General features: G+C 35.4%; 1 protein-coding gene across 1 annotated transcript; it reads left to right on the top strand.

Moving 5' to 3' along the window:
* The first annotated feature begins 9,689 nt into the window (after window positions 1-9,689).
* Window positions 9,690-12,866, top strand: LOC101243714 (aspartic proteinase Asp1). Its single transcript, NM_001310468.1, has 8 exons — window positions 9,690-10,010; window positions 10,090-10,207; window positions 10,723-10,943; window positions 11,679-11,903; window positions 11,982-12,120; window positions 12,207-12,407; window positions 12,477-12,549; window positions 12,622-12,866. The coding sequence occupies exons 1-8, from the start codon at window positions 9,814-9,816 to the stop codon at window positions 12,729-12,731; spliced, it is 1,284 nt and encodes a 427-aa protein (NP_001297397.1). The 5' UTR covers window positions 9,690-9,813; the 3' UTR covers window positions 12,732-12,866.
* The last annotated feature ends 2,494 nt before the right edge of the window (window positions 12,867-15,360 follow it).

Here is a 15,360-nt window from a genome sequence, read left to right as displayed (position 1 = left end):
TCACGTCTCATAGATGAAACAAGGTACTCTACCTCAAAAAGACATTTTGGAACAAAAATTATATCTCTGCATCACGGACCCACATCCAAATCTTGATTTTCAGTCTTTTCTCATGTTTAGCTATCTAAAATCATTCCTAAACAAGTTGAGATCCTTCCAAATACAAATCTTAATCCTTTAATCCAGAATTCAATTCAAGGATCAGTTAAGAGTCAAGTCAAGTTAAGATCAAGTCAAGTTAAGATCAAAAGTCAAGTTAAGATCAGTTAAGAGTCAAGTCAAGAGCAATTAAGATCAAAGTTAAGAAAAGTCAAGCGGTAAGTCAAGATAAGTTCTTAAAGTTTTCCAAAAGTCTGTCATAAATGTTTTAACCTTGTTTTAAGACTTAAGTTTTGAGTTCGGTAAAGAGTACAATTGAAGTTCTTTTCTTCAAAGAAGTATATGAGGATTGTGTATTTCCAAAGAGATTTAAAATATTTTCACATTTAAATAAGAATGGAAACTGAAATTTCCAAAGAATTCGAGCTAGTTTATAAAAAAGAGTAATCGCTTTCTAAATGAAGCCGGAGGTGAAACTTTGATTTCCAAGATAGGCTTTGTGAGCTAAGTTTTTGAGCACTAATCTCAAATCACAGCAAGAACTAAGAAGTTTATTTTTAAAACATAAAGGAGCTAATATAATTTTGAGAATAATTTTGAACACTGATATGGGGATGCAAGTTGATATTAACTCAAGTCTTCATAACCATGTAGCCATCATGAGTACAAAGGGGTCATACTTGTTAGATGAATCCTTTTCACAATAGACTTGTGAATCCACTTAGTAGTTCAGGTCCTACACTCCTGCAAGGTGTAGGTTGGCCCAGGAAGCGTAGGGCTAATAACGATGTATCATCACTATAGATATTAAGTGATGGTTTTAGATTAGAGAAAATCCCACAGTAGTAATTTCATGGTTCCTCAAGGAGTTCTGCTCAGTATGAATGGGGTATGGGACTTCATTCATGCATTCCACAAGTAGACTTAAAGAGGAAGCACGATATGTTCTTATGATATTATGATTATGTGTTGACATTATGTTTTACATACTTTTTTTTAATATTTGCACTTGTTTTAAACCACTTTATAATGAAATGAGATCATTAAGTATTCATAGGTTGAGAAGATTCAAAGTAAGTGTTTCTTTCATAATCTCTTTCAAGCATATGTTATTTTATCATTCCAACTTGTATACTCGTGTATTCAATGTACTTATGCTAGTTGACCTGCATCATATTATGATACAAACGCAGGTAGCTATGATTGGCATTTTGGCGCATGATTGATCCAGTGAGTAGTTCAGAGTCTGTTGGGGAGCCTCCTTGCATTTCGGAGGATCCATTTCATTGTTTTGTAGCTTAGTTCATTAGGATGTTGTGCTATTTGTCCCAACACCCATCTCAGATGTTTTTAGTGGCTTCTTAGATGGTCAGATGTTAGTCCTTTGAGTCTCGTCATTACCCTTTATATTGTATTAAGACATTGAGTTGTCATTTTGGCTAAGTTGAATGTTTTATATTTAAAACATCATAAGTTATCCTTGAAAAGTTGAGTAAGTGCATTTTAATCCTTGTATTAATGTTATAAGTCTTCTGCTGAGTAAGTAAGTCAGGTCAAGGATTCGCTTGAGACCAACAATGGTCTTCGAGTACCAGTCCCGCCTAGGGTGTAGGCTCGTGACAAACTTTATATCATAGGACAGTCCTAAGGAGTCTATGAAGTCGTGTCTGTAGAGTTCTATTTATCGATGTGAAGCGTGCCACATCTATAGTTAGGAGGCTACAACATTTAGGAAATTCCTCATTTCTTTATTATTCCTTTCATGCGTTAGAGTTTATCTCTAAAAAGTTTCCCTCTAATTCGTGCTTGTGCGTGTTTTTAGACAGTCATGCTTCCATGAAGAGCAGTCAAAGATCATCCATCAAGGAGGAATGTTGAGAAACAAAATTTACCAAATGTACTTGAAGTGAAACCTTAAGGAGAAGTTTCCCATGCTAAATTCCGTGAAGCTATCCGGATGTTAAGTCAAGTTGTAACTCATAAAGTTGGAGATAGAGGCAATCGACAGGAGGCGGCTAATACTTCAAGGATCCGTGAGTTTTGAGGGATTAATCGACCAAGCTTCACAAGTTCAAGTGTAAGAGAAGATCCATAGAACTTTGTTAAGTACTTCAGAATTTTTCGAGATATTGCATGTTGTGATGCAGAGAGGGTGAAACTAGTTGCATACCAACTGAAGGGTATCGCTAGAGTATGGTTCGACCAATGGAAAAAGAATAGGGCTGAGGAAGCACCAATAGTGAGTTAGACTGTGTTTGAGGATGCTCTCATGGTGCGAGAGGCAAAAATAAGAGAGTTTCTAAACCCTTAATCTGGAGTCTATGAATTTTCATGAGTTTAGTCTAAAGTTCGCACAACTTTCCCGCTATGCTCCGGAGATGGTTGCTGACATGAGGAGCATGATCAGTTTATTTGTTGTTGGGTTGTCTCGTCAGTCAAGCAAGGAAGGCAAGACAACAATGCTGATAGGGACATATCAAGGCTAATGATCCATGTGCAACAAGTTAACGAGTATAAGTTGAAGAATAGAGAAGGGTTTAAGAATATGAAGGTTAAGCCATCTGACAACGAGTTCAGGCAACAAAAGAGTAGTAAGAATTGATTTTCCTTTCAATAGAAACATAAGGGGATGACCCACCATCTGCATGTGCACCTGCACCTAAAAACAAAGGTCATTACAATGGTCAGAATTCCAAGAGCTTCAAAGCTAAACCTTTCTGTTCTCAAGACAGTATGGCATAAAGGGGTAGTAAGCTTCCTGCATGTGCTAAGTGTGATAGGAACCACTCAAGTATTTGTTGTGAGGGCTCTATTGATTGTTTCAAGTGTGATTAGAACAGTCATTTTCTAAGGGAGTGTCCTGAGAACAACCAATGTAGTGGAAATCAGGGAGATAGGGACCAATCTTCTTTAGTTGCTTTACCAGACAGGGTTGCACCTAAGGGGCGAATTCCGGTATTGGCGCAGAAACAAACTGCTTGTATTCTATCTGGAAATTAGGGCAATAGGGCCCAATCTTCTTGAGTTTCTCCACCAAACAGGGATGCACCTAGAGGGGAAAATTCCAGTAGTGGCGGTGAACAAAGCATTTGTATGCTATCAACAATCGCCAAGAGCAATAGGAATTACTAGGTGTTATCACTGGTATTATCCAAATCTTTTACTTTACTGTTTGTCACCAGATATTGTCACTGGTATGATCCAAGTCTTTGACTTTATTGTTTATGCATTGCTAGACCTATGAGAGAGTTTATCTTTTGTAACTCCATATGTTGCTATGAACTTTGACAGTATTCCTCAACAACTTAATGAACCATTTAGTGTTTCTACACCTGTTAGTGATTCTACTCTATTACAAAGAGTCTATTATGATTGTTCCGTTTCCGTCAATTATAAGAGTACCATGGTTGATTTAATTTAGTTAGACATGGTAGATTTTGATTGTCATGCTTGGTATGGACTATCTTCATGCCTGTTATGTCTCAGTTGATTGTAGGACTCGAGTAGTAAAGTTTCAGTTTTCAAATGAGCCAGTGTTAGAGTGGGCTAGCAGTTTAGCAGTGCCTAAGGGTCATTTCATTTCATACGTTAAGGCAAGAAAGTTGGTTTCGGAGGGTTGTATCTATCACTTAGTACGAGTTAATAACTCTAGTGTTGAGACACCTACTATTCAGTCAATTTCAGTTTTAGTAGTAAAAAAGTTTCCAAAAGTCTTCCCAGATGATCTACCTTGAGTCTCTCCTCAAAGAGAAATCGACTTTGGCATAGACATCATTCCAGACACTCGTTCTATATCTATTCCTCCATACATAATGTCACCAACAGACTTGAAAGAGTTGAAAAAATAGTTTAAGGATTTTCTAGATAAGGGTTTTATGTGATCAAATTGACTTAGAAGACAATTAAGTTTCAATGGTTTGAAGCTTGTGAAAAAACCTTTCAGGAATTAAATTTTTTTGACTACTACCTAGTTTTGAGTTTACCGAAAGGTCCTCAAGTTTTTGTGGTTTGTTGTGATGCGTCTAGAGTTGGTTGTGTTGTGTATTGATACAGAATGACAAAGTTATAGCTCATGTCTCCATACAGTTGAAATTTTATAAGATGAATTACCCAACCCATAACTTAGAGTTGGTTGTTATGTATTCACCTTGAAGATATGGCTTCATAATTTTTATGGTGTTCATGCGGATGTGTTCAACGATCACTAGAGTCTTCAGTTGTGTTTAGTTAGAAAGAGTTTAATCATAGACAAAAGTGTGGCTAGAGTTACTCAAAGATTATGACATGAGTATTCTTTACCATCCATGTAAGACTAATGTTGTTTTTGGTGCCTTGAGAAGGTTCTCTATGGATAGTACTGAATTAGCAAAAAGATGTGCATTTTCTTGCACAATTAGAAGTTTAATTTATGGTTTCTGCAGAAGGAGGAATAGTGGTGACGAATCGGGTTGTCATAATTAGTGTCATAGGTAAAAGGCGAGCAAGACCAAGACACTACCTTGCTTGAATTAAAGGAAATTGTTCATAAGCAAAAAAGTGATGACTTCTAAACAAGGGGGAGATGGTGTTTTGAGGTATCGAGATAGATTATTTGATTGATTTCAAGTGTAATTTGGATGATCAACTATCTCACATTGAGTTGCTTACAACAATAGTTACCACTCTAGCATCTAAATGACTCCTTATGAAGCTCTTTAGGGTACAAATGCAGATCTCTTTTTGGGAGGTTTGAAGTTGGTGACATAGGGTTGATAGGACCTGGGTTAGTTCATCAAGCTATGAAGAAAATGAGAGTCATACAAGATAGACTAGGAACAACACAGAGTCGTTAGAAGTCCTACAATGATGTTCGGAGAGTGGAATTAGAGTTTGAGGTAGATGACTGAGCCACTTGAGAAGTTTCACCCCTGAAGGGTGTTATGAGAGGTTGTAAGAAGGGGAAGCTCCGTCCCCTATGTATTGTTCTTTACAGGATTTCCAAAAGGATTAGCAAGACAACTTATTAATTGGAACTACCACAAGAGTTAGCAGTCATTCATCCGGTGTTTCACATCTGCATGTTGAAGGAACACATGGGAGATACTTCACTTATCATAACAACTGAGGATATTGGTATCCAGGATAATTTATCTCATGAGAAGGTTTTGGGTCAAAATCTAGATCGTCAAGTTCACAAGTTCAGAACAAAGGAAGTAACATCAAGTCAAAGTTTTGTGGAGAAATTAGTTTGTGGATAAGCTACTTGAGAAGCTAAAGAGGACGGGAAGAAGAGATATCGACATCTCTTTGAATCTGGAGAAAATTTCAGACCAATGTACTAATTTTCTTCTTAGTACCCCTTAAATTATGAGTGAGCATGTTGGTTTTTTCCATTTGCTTGTTGGATTTTTGAACTAGATGTTACACCTTTAGCCTGCTAAGAGAAATCTCATCGCGGACAAATGTTCCCAAAGGGGAGATATTATAACATCTCGCAATTTGAAATAACTAGGAAGAAGCTTATAATTGGAAATATTCATTTTTGAAAAGAATTAAAAATCTGGAAATAGTTATTTTTGGAAAGTATAAGAAAATCTAGAAAATTTTAAGTAAGTTAAAGTGAGTGTTTGGTCAACTTCTAACAATCATAACTCATAACTCAGGATGAGTTAAGTGTAGTTCCAGATATGGTTGGAAAGTTCTTAAAACGGTCTGTCAAATGCCTCCAAATTAGCGCGATTTCGAGTTCGTATGAGTGAGTTCTACTCTTTGAAAGTTGAGTTGTTGGATTAAGGAAATGTCCAAATCTGAATTTTGAAAGGGTAGTTTGGTCATTTCCTTATCCAATTGGTTTATTTCATTTTCTAGGTAGTTAATAAGGGTATAAACTGATCTTAGTCAGTTTACACTTTTATCAAAAAGGTTAGGGTTTTGAGAGAAAAGAAAAAAGAGGAGGAAAGAGGAGAAGAAACAAGATTCGCGAAGATCTTTCTAGTTTGATCGTGGATTTTGTCGGGGTGATCTCTACCAGGTGTGTGAGGCTTCCATAAGGTTGGGATTGATCTCCCACGTGCCAAGCATAATATTTTATCTTGGATTCGTCTGACATGTGTTTGAATATTGATGATCTTGATGCTTACTTCTTGAGTTCATATTCTATTCTTGAATTTTCCTTAGTTGGAAGAATCTTAGTTCGTTATGTCATGTTTAAAAGTCGTTTCGAGTTAGGTTCTTCGGTACATTTTCTGGGTATCTGTATTTAAAAAAAAATTATGAAAAAGAATCGAGATCCGGTAAATTAGGGCGGGAAAATAAAGAAGAAAATTTGTCGAATGATATCTGAGCATGGCGGCACGTGGCGCGCTTGATCCCAGAATTAAAATTTTCATCTCCCTGACATGAAGCTGACACGAGGTGTTCTTCCTCAAAAAGATGTTTTTGTAACCAAAATCTAATTATGTCTCCGCGTCGCGAACACACCTCCAAATCTTGTTTTTCAGTCTTTTCTCATGTTTTGGTATCTAAAATCATTCTTAAACAACATGAGATCCTTCCAAAGACAAATCTTAATCCTTCAATCCATAAATCAATTTAAAGATCAATTAAGAGTCAAGTCAAGATTAGTTAAGAGTCAAGTCAAGATCATTTAAGAGTCAAGTTAAGATCAGTTAAGAGTCAAGTCAAGAGTAGCTTGGAACCAAGTCAAGAGAAGTCAAGAGTTAAGTCAAGATAAGTTCTACAATTTTGGGGAAATGAACGAGTAACCCCCTTGACTATGACTGAAATTTCAGAGACATACCTTAATTAAACTAAGATCCTATTACCCCTGAACTTCTTTTTTTTTTTGTAATTTTGTGTACCTTTTTTGGCTTACATGACCTCTAATTATCTCCCACGCGCCTAAATAGTGTGGAATCACGGAGTGTGCCACATAAGACAAAAGGTGCACAAAATTACAAAAAAATTAAGTGCAGGGGGTAATAGGACCTTAGTATAGTTAAGACATGTCTCTGAAATTTCAGTCATAGTCTAGGGGATGGGGGTACTTGTGCATTTTTCCTAAATTTTGAGTGACCCATTTTGATTACTAAATCCATTCAAATATTTCTCGTAAAATTTATCTTTGTTTGGGATAAACTTTCTTATGCAATATTCATTTCTTATTTTAGTTGTCAAGAAAAAGTTGGCTTTTAAAAATATCCTTTCTCCAATGGGTAAATTTGTTGGGAGGGTTCGAAGAAGATACTGTGAATATTATAGTGAATTTTCTTCTTTAAAGTGACTTAAAATATTGTTGAATAGTGAAGAAGAAAAAAAGAAAGTATTGAAGGTTGGAATAATGGTGAACAACAAGGACTAAGAAAGAGAGGGGTGGGGGTGTGCATTTATAAATTAATCGATTGATATAATTAATTTTAAAATATGTTTAAGAAAAAATTGTGAATAAGTAAAAATAAGAGAAAAGACATAAAGTGACACCTGAAGTTGTCCCGAATTTTCGAAAAGACACTCTAACTATGTGGACGTCCTATTACCCCACAAAAGTATTCATTACATTTGTAAAGGGACCATTCCGACACGTATTCTCATCAATCCAAGAATTTTAATAGGCGAGTGACCCTCACCCTCCATTAAATTAGTTAATTTAATTTAAATATTAATAAAGCACAGGTTGTTGCTATGTGGATGTCCTTTTCCGGAAAACGACGACATAAGGGCTTGGGTTGTTGCTTTTTATCTCCGAGCTTGCTTTGATGATTCATGGGATTTCCTTAGAACCTCTTGGGTTGATGATTTTAGTTTCTTGTGAGCTAATTTATCTTCGGTTTTTTTGGAGCACGCTTTCACTTTTGGGATTCAACCATTTTTTGTCGCCATTGCTGCCATTGTTGTTAAAAGTTGAGCTTCGTTGAGTTCTATAAGTTTGGGTTAGTTTGCGGCACTTTTGCAGAATGAAGTAATATACGACATCGATTATTCTCATCATTACAAATACGAATCAAGATTTGCATTTGCTATTATAAAAAATATTTTTCCTCAAAATCTAATTACAAAAGCTAAATTGATTTCTCAAATTTTAAAGAGATGACTAAAATTTAACAAGTTAGAAAGTTCTTCCATTTTTGGGTTTTTTTATTGGAAAGAGAAGATTTTATCTTTAATTTTAATTTTTAACCAACTGGTGTTTTGAATGAATTGGGGAAGATGGCGTATTTTGAGAGAAAGTAATCAAATAATAAAGAAAGAAATGACACATGGCATTTCTTAATTAGTTTTTGGAAGATTTTTTTTTTCAACCACGCGCGTCATCCGTGTGAATACAAACATAGGCAGAAAATTAGTTAAAATGGTGTATTTATAAGGGCATTTAATACTTTTATGGGGTAATAGGACGTCCGCATAGTTAGAGTGTCTTTTTAAAAATTTGTGACAACTTCAGGTGTCACTTTATGTCTTTTCTCTAAAAATAAATAAAAAGTAATGACATGGTATGATGTCACGCTTATATGGCTATGATGTGGCGGGTGAGAGTGATGTTATAGTCTCAGGGTTGAAAAAGAATCACTTCGAAAATATTAAGGAAGACATTTAAAAACTGTGATGCACAAGTACCCCCAACCTATGCCTGAAATCTCAGAGACACTTATACTATATTAAAATCCTATTATCCCCATGAACTTATTTTTTAAATAATTTTTTATCCCTACGTGGCACTATCATATGGGCCAGTGCATGTTGATATTTTTTTCAAGCTAGTGTCACATAGGCTAAAAGGGGTAGAAATTTATTTATAAAATAATTCAGGAGGATAATAGGACCTTAATATAGTATAAGTGTGTCTCTGAGATTTCGAGCATTGGTTGAGAGGTACTAATGCATTTTTCCTAAGTTATCCGACCAAGTTCAGGATAATTTTTATGCATTTTCTCTAAATTATACAACTAACATCTTAAAGTATTTAAAAGACAAAAATATTAGTTGATTTTGAGACAGAGGGAGTAATATTATTATTTGAAAATTAGATATATAATATTATAAATCACAATAATTAACATTTAAAATAATTAAAAACTATATTAAAAAATGGCATCTCTCCTAATTCTATAAGTATCACATAAAATAGATTAAATAGAATAACATATATTGAGTCCATGCTTGTCCAGACAATTGAAATGTAGTATAAAAATATACACTAAATTATCCAAAAAGATTCCTTTATACATCTACACTAAATTGTCCGGAAGATGAAGAGGTAAAAGAGAAGTAAAGAAACCTAGTGTAGATTGTATAAAATATTCGAAGTAATAGAAAGAATTAATCTAGGTATATGCAATAAGGTATTTTAATGTGGTCACGTTGACTCCTTTCTCCCAAAGTAAACCAAACAGAAGGGGCAAGGAATAAAGAAAACATATACTCCCCTTCATTTTAATATATGTTTTTTTCTTTAGAAAATGTGTGACGAGAATACAAATTTAGTGAGAGTCTAATACAGACAGAAATCAAAATAAAAAAAATAAAAAAATAAAAAAATAAAAATAAAGGTATAGTTAATTTTATGGTAGGTGGAAGAAGAATGAGTATAATCAGGAGTAAAGAGAGGAATCGAAGCAATGCCAAACTAAACCTGAGTTGTGAAGTAAATTAAAAAGGCATCCAAAGAATCTACTTGACTTTTGAGAAACATATAAATAGTGTCAATAATTAATAAAGGAAGACAATTATTTTGTAAGTATGGGAGGAGGGAAAATTGTTGGGATATTGATCTTTGTGGTTGTGGTTGTTTCAGCAGCAGGAGGAGGAGGGGAAAATCATCATCATCAGCAGCAGAAATGGTGGAAGTGGATGTCTTCTACTTCTGCAGCAATGGTCAATCCAGTTGTCTCTTCTTCAATTGTCCTACCACTCTATGGCAATGTCTATCCCCTTGGGTATGCAATAACTTTTTGGTATTCACACTTTATTTACATGATCCCGCCCAATAAAGTGTGCGTTTTCTATCTTGTGCAGTTATTACTATGTTCAGCTCAATATAGGGCAGCCTTCAAGGCCTTTTTTTCTTGATCCTGATACTGGCAGTGACCTCACCTGGCTGCAATGTGATGCTCCCTGTGTTCGCTGCACAACCGTAAACTCTTTGTTTACACTCATTTGACTTAACTGTAATTAATGGCTTATTACTATATCAATCTTATGGACTAGTGTTCTATCATTTGATGCAACCTCTATACTTGGTACAAGAGGTCAATTAGGTACCCACTCAATTTCTTCGCTTTTTAGGCAATTAGGGAGGCTACAGACATTAACAAGGCACAATAGGATCATTATGAATGTTAGGATGAATTGAATTAATGGTAGAAAGGACTAGGCTATGAGGAAAGGCAACAAAGAGAGAGAGAGAGAGAGAGAGAGAGAGAGAGAGAAAAGAGTTGGTTTTTCTCTTTCAAAATTCACCATCCATATGTTGGAGTATTATCATGTTTGACAGATTTGGGAATGCCTATTAGTAAAGGTAGAGGGAGGACTGATTTGATCAGCTGTTGATGGGATATCGTTTTGAAATTTCTAGCTTTTGATGATCAAATTTGAACCAGTTTCATATTTATGGGTGACAGTCTCATCCTACTATTTCTATACTTGTAGGCGCCTCATCCATTCTACAAACCAAATAATGACCTCGTACCATGCAAGGACCCTCTCTGTGCCTCCTTGCACCCTGCTGGTTACAAATGTGAAAGTCCAGAACAATGTGACTATCAGGTTGACTATGCCGACGGAGGTTCATCTCTAGGTGTCCTACTTAATGATGTGTTTCACTTCAACATGACCAGTGGTGCTCGGATGATACCTCGTTTGTCTTTAGGGTTAGCAATCTTTATCCTCTCTCTGTATTCTTTCTTTTTATCTTCCTTGTATGAAAAAACATATGCTGTAATATCCTTTTTCCAAGAATTGCATTCAACGTTTGTTAAGACTGTTGTCCTATGCTACTAAATGAGAAATACCTACCTTAAGAAATTGGTTTAAAAGGCAAAAAGAAAAATACTATGTAGTTAGTCAGAAAGAACATATGAGCCTCCATTGACAAAAGATAGAACAGTAAATACAAAAAAAAAAAGGAGAAAACAAACAACTTTTAATAGCTTCACATATATGTAGAAGATTATGATTAATATAGTTGGACATTTAAGAATGAGTCAGTAGAAATATGCATCAGTGTTATGGAATATATCATCTTCCTCCTAATCGACATCATAAACAGAACGTAAAAGAAATATTCTGCAGATACGAAAAATAAATTTTGAAAAAAGAGAAATACCGAGAAAGCTCACACCCCTGTTCACTGTAGTTAATGTTTGGAAGGCCGAATGAACGTCTGATTTGCTGTTTTGAATAGGCAATCCTACATGAAGCCTCAAAATTGTTTTGTCAATTTGAATTCTTAATTGTCTAAAGAAGGTCCTAACAATTCCCTCCTTCACAATACTTGGTAAATGTTGATATAGGTGATTTGTTCCTTGAGCTGATTCTAAAGCTTCCTTGATAGGAGAAATAAGACTATTCTATCGTATCAAAAGGATTTTGTTGTAACTTTATAGGTGTGGATATGATCAGTTACCTGGTCAATCTTATCATCCTTTGGATGGAGTGCTTGGTCTTGGGAGAGGAAAAACCAGCATTGTGTCTCAGCTTCACAGCAAGGGTGCGGTGCAAAATGTGGTAGGTCATTGCTTGAGTGGTAGAGGAGGAGGCTTTCTCTTCTTTGGAGATGAGGTTTATGATTCCTCACGCATAGTCTGGACTCCTATGGCACATGATCGCATGTAATGCACACAAATCCCAACAGCAAATTTTGTCTTTCTAAATTATCCTCTCTCATCGATATCAATATTGCATGACAGGAAGCACTATTCAGCAGGATCTGGAGAACTCATATTTGGGGGAAAAGGCACGGGATTGAAGAATCTTTTTGTAGTCTTTGACAGTGGAAGTTCCTTCAGTTACCTAAACGCACATACATACGAAGGTTTCATTTCGCTAGTAAGTTGTACAATATGTAATTAATTAAGTTTACAGAATCTCATGTGTATTATTGTAACTTATTGTAGCTTCACTTGTATTGACAGTTGAAGAAAGAACTGAATGGGAAGCCACTAAGAGAAACAAAGGATGATTATACACTCCCATTGTGTTGGAAGGGCAGGAGACCTTTCAAAACCATAAATGATGCGAAGAAATACTTTAAGCAGTTTGCACTTAGCTTTGGCAATGGATGGAAATCGAAAGCTCATTTTGAAATTCCCCCTGAATCATATCTTATTATTTCAGTAAGATATTCAACATTCTTTATTTTACATATGGAAAATATATGATGAATATACTAACTTGTTCTGCAGTCAAAGGGCAGTGTCTGCTTGGGAGTTCTTAATGGTACTGAAGCTGGCCTGCAAAATGTCAACCTTATTGGAGGTACGTATGAGATGTAAAAAATAGTTGAATATATTTTAATGGAACATAATCGATTGAATTACCTGTTTCCAGATATATCAATGCAAGATAAAATGGTGATCTATGATAATGAGAAGCAAGCAATAGGTTGGATGTCTGCAAATTGTGACAGACCACCAAAGTCGAGTAACATGATAATGTAATTAAACAAACACTAATTTTTTATGATTCTATTTGTATAAATAAATGGGGAATAATAATAAGAAGCCTCCCCTTTTGTATGTATACTCTCACTCCGAGAAACAAAAATTCTGATGAATAATGGTCTTTTTACACAAGTCTGAAAGCCCATTGTATCAAATCATGTCAACCTTTTTGTAACATTGTTTTGAGATAGAAGAATATATACTAGTGTTGTATTTGGTAAAGAGAGTTAATATATAAACAGGAATATTACCCAACAGAGACTGTTTTGCGTTCTGATCATTTCTAGTTTTCTACCATGAGCTGATCCCATCTGTGTTAAGTCCATCCTATTTTTTGATCAACTTTTGCTATTCAATTGATACAAGTAATTGTTAAAAAGGAGTAGTGATAAGAGTTGAAAATAAAGATTTGATAGTTGGGAAATTCGTAAGATTTGCAAACTCTTTTTGACTTTGCTATATTTACTTATGTCATTAGTGACATATGTATGATTTTCTCCTTCTATAAATAGAGTATTCTTGCTCATTTGTAGAACACACCAAGTTAGAGACAAAAAGCATTTTGAGAGCAAAATGAGGTATTCTATAGAATATAGAAGAAAAATAGTCTGTGAAGAAAAATAGAGTGTGAGCGATATTTTAGTAAGGTGGAAACCAAAAGAGTGTTGTTCCTTTTGAGTGTATAGTAGTCACTTTAAGTATTGTATTCGTAACTACACAGTGTAAAATTCCTTACTATAGTAATATCAGTTGCACCTCTTGATCTGTGTTTTTTTCCTTATTTAGAAGAATTTTCCACGTAAAATTCTTGGTGTCATTATTTTCCCATTTTATTTCCATTACTTTTACCATATATACTTGTGTTTATCCGAGTTTCCCCAACATTCTGTAATGAATGAATAAAAACCTGCAGCGTGTAAATTAAGCACATGATCATCAAACTCATCCAAGTATTATAATGTTCAAATAATGATACTATATGATATCGAAATTGAGGCAACACTAAGGATAAATATGTGTGGCAGAAGCTATCACTTGAAGCTGTGTATATCCACAAAGAGAAGGTCAATGACTAGCTATTTGTTTCCGAGACAAAAAATCAAGTACATAAACAGAGCTTACTCAGTCACCGTGTGATAACACTCAAACTTACTTCTCAAATGAGAAGTAAAGCGGTCGCGTCAAGTAAATAACCCAACTAGTGAGGTTGGGATCGTTCCCACGAGGAAAATAGTCTAGACTTAACTCCAACTTGTATTTACTATTGTTCGGTTGATGACTTTCTTAAAAAGTAAAAGCATAAAAGGGGGGTTTTGTACTTCCTAATAAAATAAAAAATAACTAACGAACTTGACAGAGACACTGAACAGCTTTTAATGTTGAGTTTTAATCAAGTAATCAAAGTAACTAGGGTTTACGTGTTCCCCACAGGTTCATAACTTGATAATTCTAGCTATAACAATTCTTTCCTAGTATCTTGCATGCAAAGTGATAAGTTATGTATTTCTAAATCCTTGGTCCGGCATCTAGAAAATCTCACTCCGCACCTTGGTCCGGCTACGTGTGTTGCTTTCCTAACCCTTATCCTTACCTCATATTAAGCATCATATTCGATATTTGACTCAGTTATTACCTCGAACCAATCAATACTAGCCTATTAGATAGTATACACTAAATCTATGTTAATAATTCTTTTCCTATTATCTACCTCCTTGGTCCGGCAAGTAGCATTAAGGCGAGTTCTAACGTTGATCATCCGTTAAAAAGATTTCTAAGTGAAAGAATTATTAATACATGCAAGACATTATTCTAGAATTGTTATTTTAGCTAGGGTTTATCTCATTATTTGCCTATGGTTCCCACAACCCTAGTTATAGAGTTTAGTTCCTCATATCCATAAACACAATATTCAAATATATTAAACAAGAAGTCATGTACTTACTTTGATGAGAAAGAATAAAGTTTGAAAATTTACTTGATTAATCAACAAGAGTTACTTGTAAGAATCTCCAACAATCAAAAGCTTAGAAAAACAAAGTCTAATAATATGATGTTTTATCTCCAAGAGTCTAACCTCAAAAACGAGGTTTTTCGAACTATTTATAAAAAAATAAAAACCTAATTAAACAAGGATTCTAATTACTGGAAATCTGCCAAAACGCGGCTGGGTCGACGGACCACGCGACGGAACGTCGTGGTCATGACGGACCGTCGTGGGCTCCGTCGCCCCATACTTGGGTGCAATTCTTCTGCTGCTTTCTTCATTCCCCTCGACGGCAAGTGTGACGGACCGTCACAGGCACGACGGTCCGTCGAGGGTCTTCATTACAAAATACTTCAACTTTTGGAATTTGGGTACTGGATCACTTCTCTGATCTTCGCGACGAACCTGCAGGACGGACCGTCATATCCATGACGGACCGTCACAAGCTTCGTAATCCCACACTTGGTCAGACTTCCCCATCTTCCTTCAGCAGCTTCTCTACGCTGCCACCTACGGACCGTCACAAGCACGACGGACCGTCATAAGCTCCGTAGGTGGTCTCTTCTGTATTTTTCGCTCAAAATCTCCGCATTCAGCTTTAGACAGATTTCCTGCAAAACAAAGAAAAACTTATATCAAAAT

The sequence above is a fragment of the Solanum lycopersicum genome, chromosome 6, assembly GCF_036512215.1.
Source record: "Solanum lycopersicum chromosome 6, SLM_r2.1".
Taxonomy (NCBI): Eukaryota; Viridiplantae; Streptophyta; class Magnoliopsida; order Solanales; family Solanaceae; genus Solanum; species Solanum lycopersicum.
Note: the sequence above shows the minus strand (reverse complement) of the source record. Positions and strands in the feature narration are given on the sequence as shown.

Bases quoted from the DNA above. Each gene is read 5' to 3' on its own strand.
- LOC101243714 (NM_001310468.1), top strand. From the start codon at position 9,814: ATGGGAGGAGGGAAAATTGTTGGGATATTGATCTTTGTGGTTGTGGTT. The intron at 12,408-12,476 runs GTAAGATATTCA...CTTGTTCTGCAG, and splicing joins AATCATATCTTATTATTTCA to TCAAAGGGCAGTGTCTGCTT. The intron at 12,550-12,621 runs GTACGTATGAGA...ACCTGTTTCCAG, and splicing joins AAATGTCAACCTTATTGGAG to ATATATCAATGCAAGATAAA.